The sequence below is a fragment of the Ruditapes philippinarum genome, unplaced genomic scaffold, assembly GCF_026571515.1.
Source record: "Ruditapes philippinarum isolate M1 unplaced genomic scaffold, ASM2657151v2 ctg1941_1_1_1_1, whole genome shotgun sequence".
Lineage (NCBI taxonomy): Eukaryota > Metazoa > Mollusca > Bivalvia > Venerida > Veneridae > Ruditapes > Ruditapes philippinarum.
In genome coordinates, this window is record NW_026860963.1 from 127403 (window position 1) to 133402 (window position 6000).

At 34.6% G+C, this 6000-nt stretch overlaps 1 protein-coding gene across 1 annotated transcript in view; it reads left to right on the forward strand.

Annotated features, from left to right (window-relative positions):
* LOC132714036 (C-type lectin lectoxin-Lei1-like) overlaps positions 1–4499 on the forward strand; it is a 51788-nt gene extending 47289 nt beyond the window's left edge. Inside the window, exons 6-7 of the mRNA XM_060696767.1 lie at positions 3686–3777; positions 4346–4499. Coding sequence (XP_060552750.1) covers positions 3686–3750 — 65 coding nt within the window. The 3' untranslated portion in view covers positions 3751–3777; positions 4346–4499. The remainder of the gene's footprint in view (positions 1–3685; positions 3778–4345) is intronic.
* Positions 4500–6000: the final 1501 nt, after the last annotated feature.

Consider the following 6000-nt stretch of genomic DNA (forward strand, 5'->3'; position numbering starts at 1 on the left):
TACAACACATTTAACTCAAACTTGACATATGGATATGTCATGAGAAAATACAGGTCAAGTTCGAATTTGGTCATGGTTCGATGATTTTTGGCAGAGTTATGCCCCTTTTACTTTGAAAATAATATGAAATTTTCAGTTTCCGTTCATTATCTCCCCAACAGTACAACACATTCAACTTAAACTTGACATATGGATATGTCATGAGAAAATACAGGTCAAGTTCGAATTTGGTCGTGGTTCGATGATTTTTGGCAGAGTTATGCCCCTTTTACTTTGAAAATAATATGAAATTTTCAGTTTTCGTTCATTATCTCCCCAAAGGTACAACACATTCAACTCAAACTTGACATATGGATGCGTCAAAGGAATGTGCAGGTCAAGTTTCAAATTTGGTCATGGTTCAATGATTATTGTCAGAGTTATGCCCCTTTCACTTTGAAAGTAATATGAAATTTCATTTTCCGTTTATTATCTCCCCAATGGTGCAACACATTCAAAACTCAAATTTGACATATGGATATGTTTTTGGAATGCCCAGGCCAAGTTCGAATTTGGTCATGGTTCAATGATTTTTGGCAGAGTAATGCCCCTTTCACTTTGAAAATAATATGAAATTTACAGTTTCTGTTCATTATCTACCAACAGTGTTACATATTCAACTTAAATTTGACATATGGATATGTCAAACGAATGGGCAGGTCAAGTTGGAATTTGGTCATGGTTTGATGATTTTTTGGCAGAGTTATGTCCCTTTCACTTTGAAAATAATATAGATACATCTTAGGAATAAGCAGTTTAAGTTTTAATTTGGTTGTAGTTCAATGATTTAAGACAAACTTATCTTTCCTGAATGTTGGAAAAATTTTGAACTTTCAGCACTCTTACTTTTAGCCATTATTTTGGCTACAAATATGCAATATGCTATTTTTAAAAGGTTTAGACTGAATAATTTCAGTGCCTTGAACATTGTATGAAAATGGTTTGTGTTAACATTGAAAAGTTTTAAGGGCTTTGAACTTAAAATGAAAAAAATAATTAATGTACCATCTGAAATTTTGGCTGCATGCGGGGGCATCCGTGGCATGATTACACATTTCTAGTTATCTTAGTAACGGTTGCACACATTCAACTCAAATTTGACATATGGATATGTCATGAAAAAATACAGGTCAAGTTCGAATTTGGTCATAATTCGATGATTTTTGGCAGAGTTATGCCCCCTTTACTTTATAATAATATGAAATTTTCAGTTTCCGTTCATTATCTCCCCAATGGTACAACACATTCAACTCAAACTTGACATATGGATATGTCATGAAAAAATACAGGTCAAGTTCGAATTTGGTCATAATTCGATGATTTTTGGCAGAGTAATGCCCCTTTTACTTTAAAGTAATATGAAATTTTCAGTTTCCGTTCATTATCTCCCCAACGGTACAACACATTCAACTCAAACTTGACATATGGATATGTCATGAAAAAATACAGGTCAAGTTCGAATTTGGTCATAATTCGATGATTTTTGGCAGAGTTATGCCCCTTTTACTTTAAGATAATATGATATTTTCAGTTTCCGTTCATTATCTCCCCAACGGTACAACACATTCAACTCAATTTAGACATATGGATATGTCATGAGAAAATACAGGTCAAGTTCGAATTTGGTCACGGTTCGATGATTTTTGGCAGAGTTATGCCCCTTTCACTTTGAAAATAATATGAAATTTTCAGTTTCCGTTCATTATCTCCCCAACGGTACAACACATTCAACTCAAATTTGACATATGGATATATCATGAGAAAATACAGGTCAAGTTCGAATTTGGTTATGGTTCGATGATTTTTGGCAGAGTTATGCCCCTTTTACTTTGAACATAATATGAAATTTTCCGTTTCCGTTCATTATCTCCCCAACGGTACAACACATTCAACTCAAATTTGACATATGGATATATCATGAGAAAATACAGGTCAAATTCGAATTTGGTCATGGTTCGATGATTTTTGGCAAGTTATGCTCCTTTCACTTTGAAAATAATATGAAATTTTCAGTTTCTGTTTATTATCTCCCCAACGGTACAACACATTCAACTCAAATTTGACATATGGATATGTTATTGGAATGCCCAAGCCAAGTTTGAATTTGGTCATGGTTCAATGACTTTTGGCAGAGTTATGCCCCTTTCACTTTGAAAATAATATGAAATTTACAGTTTCTGTTCATTATCTACCCAACAGTGTTACGTATTAAACTCAAATTTGACATATGGATATGTCAAAGGAAGGCGCAGGTCAAGTTGGAATTTGGTCATGGTTCGATGATTTTTGGCAGTTATGTCCCTTTCACTTTGAAAATAATATAGATACATCTTAGGAATAAGCAGTTGAAGTTTGAATTTGGTCGTGGTTCAATGATTTTGGACAAACTTATCTTTCTTGAATGTTGGAAAAAGTTTGAACTTTCAGTTTCAGCACTCATACTTTTGTGGAAATGTATGTAGCCATTATTTTGGCTACAAATATGAAATATGCTTTTTTCTAAAGGTTAAGACTGAATAATTTCAGTGCCTTGAACATTGTATGAAATGGTTTGTGTTAACATTGAAAAGTTTTAAGGGCTTTGAACTTAAAATGAAAAAAAAATTGTGCAAACAAATTTGGAACTAAATATTATAACATCTGAAATTTTGGCTGCATGCGGGGGCATCCGTGGCATGATGACACATTTCTAGTATAAAGTATATTTTGTGTCCAGTCCATCGTTTAAAGAAATTTGATAATACTTGGCAGAAATGTTCACAATAATGGGACGATGTGTCATGCGCAACACCATATGTCATTGGTGAATCGTCAACATACCTTGATTACGGCCTGACAGGCCATACTCTTTATTGATTTTGTATTTGTCACATTTTGTGGCTTAAAATATAGATATCAACTATATAAATGTATATCTGTTCACACATACACTGGAGTTATCTCATTATATTTTTTTATAAAGTTATTTTTACTTGCATGTGCAGATCTAGCGTTGATCAAAAGTTTGCACTGGAAGTCCAGATCCATGCCATCTTTTGAAATAGCACAATTTTGTGCTTCATGTAAAACTCCCCTTTGTTGGTGACTCTGTTGCAATGTTTTTGTGTTTTTGTGGCTATGCGTTTATAAGCAATATCTGTTAGACGTTGGGATTGACAATCATAATATATCAATCCCGTAACGTCTATTATACTGGACTAGTCAGTCGTTCCAATACAACTTATACTATGTGCTACACGGTTTAATTATTCCTTATTTCAGGTGTATTCTACTGAATATAGGTACATGTATATTTAATTCGATAGTTTGACAATACATAAATAACAAACGTACTTAGGTATGACTTATCATTTTCATCTGATGTATAATTAAAAAGAAGACAATTTGTCAAACTTGAACTCGTCACAAAAAGTTTATTAGCCTACAATCCGGACGAGTTTTACCAATTATATGTAGCACCCAGACATTTACCGTTCATATGCAAAATTAGCAAAAATTTTAATGTACTGTTATTTTTCGGTTCTTATTGACTTAATTTGCTTTCACGCTGCCATGCAGTCAAGCTCTCCGTTCAAAGCATAAGGTGGGGTATTCCGTATCCTGTAGACACATTTATAGATAATACTAAGATACTATTCATTTGTAGAACACTACAGTTTGGAAGTTACCAGCTGCACAGCGTATCCGGGAATAGATGATTCATCAAAATGATTCTGTTGCTTTGATCTCAAATGGCGGGTAGGCCTTATATTATATCTACATTTAAGTATTACATGTACGAAAATTCGCGTAATTGTATTAATTCTTAAACATTAAAAGAAAATTAACAAAATAAATTACACCACGAGATATCTTTACTATCGACCGACAAAAGGCGCCAAATAAATCATTGAGAAATATCAAAATGTCGTGACTGTTAAGTTATATAAGTTTGTTGACATATTTTGAGCAACCTTTCCTCCTAAAAGTGAGTGAAAGGGTTAGCCTTTTTGAAAAATTTGTAACCAATAAGAATTTGGGCCGGAGGCATTCGTGCTTGCCAAACAAGGTCTTGTTTTCGTTTGTGTGATTGTTTGTGGAAACCAAATCTGCCGATGTGTGGATTCCTTCAAGAAGAAAGTTAAGGGAACGTACGAAATGCATATTTCTAAGAACCGTGTGTCCGCTAGTTTAAAGTCTAGAGTTTTCATTCTCGATAAGCAAAATCTATACGGAATTTATGCTTGCTTGAAATGAAATACAACTGGTAGATTCTGAAAAGAAGAATCTTGTATTGTCTTATTTTGTTACAAAATTCATTTTGCAGATGTTCTGCCACCATGGATCTCATAAGTAACTTTAATAGTTATAGTAATGGAACTGCCACTGCCAGATTGCTAGCCTTCAAGTTTCACAACTCTGGAAGTGTATTTTTGAAGTGTAGTCTGAAAGTCTGTCCACCTGGATCGCCACCAACAGCTTGTACGGTATGCAAACAGTAGTATATTGATGTGTGCAAAAGATCAAATTCATAACTGATTTTCTTTTGTTTAAACAGGTCTATCAAAACCAAAACAATGTCACACAAACGTGTGTGTAAGCATGTTTTAAAACTCGTTCTTAATGCTGTGACTTTAGTCTATAATCCAAAACTATTTACCTGTTCCATTTTGCAAACATTATCCGGAGGTTGGTTGGGATATTTCTAGCTATACCAGCAAAGCGTGACAATCTGCTTTACACCAAGGAAAAATCCATTTCTCATCACATTGTTTCAAAAGTATTAAATCGTCTTTTCACTAGGTTAGAAAACGAGGCAAAATACATCGTCGGTAAAGTGTGTAGCTTCAATCTGTCATCTGTTATATAGTATCGCGGCTTAAAAGCCAGCATATTGTTTTAAATGTTTGAGCTGTTTCGCATCAGATTCTGAGCAATCGAATAAAAAAAAAAAGATCTAGTGTTAAAAGAACATGAATGCCGCTGGATGTCGGTAGACGTACTAAAAAGCCGTACTCAGAAGGAAAAAGAATACACAAGGTAAGGTAACCACAGTCTTGTCTCCTTTGCGTTGTCTTTTGGGCTCGAACAAGTTTATATTAGATTATTTTGACCGACGCGTTGTTTCAAAAACAAAGTTTATGAGTTTTACGCTGTACGCCGCCCCCTTCCTGCTATCCAGGAAGTTCCATTGTCCTTCGAGAGCGCAATTAAAATGTTTTTTTTTATAATTTTTATAATGTTGACCTCTTTTTATTTCAAAGATAATATTTAATATTTAGTTGGCATTTTTTTCTGCAATTCAGAGCGTTAATTAGATTAAGATTGATCAGATCAGAAAAAACTTTTCATTCTATAAATTGTTTCACACTAGATGCTGTTGAGGTTGACTGCCATGGGTTTATGTATCAATCTAGAGACGTAGCTTTTTATGTCCCCACAGAGTGGGAGCATATAGCGTTGCACTTGTCCGTCCGAGTGTCCGTCCGTACGTCTGTCCGTACGTCCCGAAATCTTGTGAACGCAACTCCTCTTAAACCGGATGGCAGATTTTGCTTAAACTTCCAGGGATGAACAACCTGAATGTGTAGATGGTAGTAAAGGGAGGAATTTTTGCTGCGACCAAATTTAACAGAATTATGGCCCTTTGTTGATTTTTTGACTATATACTATGTAGACATTTTGTGAACGCAACTCCGCTTAAACCGGATGGCAGTTTTTTCTTACACTTCCAGGGATGAACAACCTTAATGTGTAGATGGTAGTAAAGGGAGGAATTTTTGCTGCGACCAAATTTAACAGAATTATGGCCCTTTGTTGATTTTTTCACTATATACTATGTAGAAATTTTGTGAACGCAACTCCTCTTAAACCGGATGGCAGATTTTGCTTAAACTTCCAGGGATGAACAACCTTAATGTGTAGATGGTAGTAAAGGAAGGAATTTTTGCTGCGACCAAATTTAACAGAATTTTGGCCCTT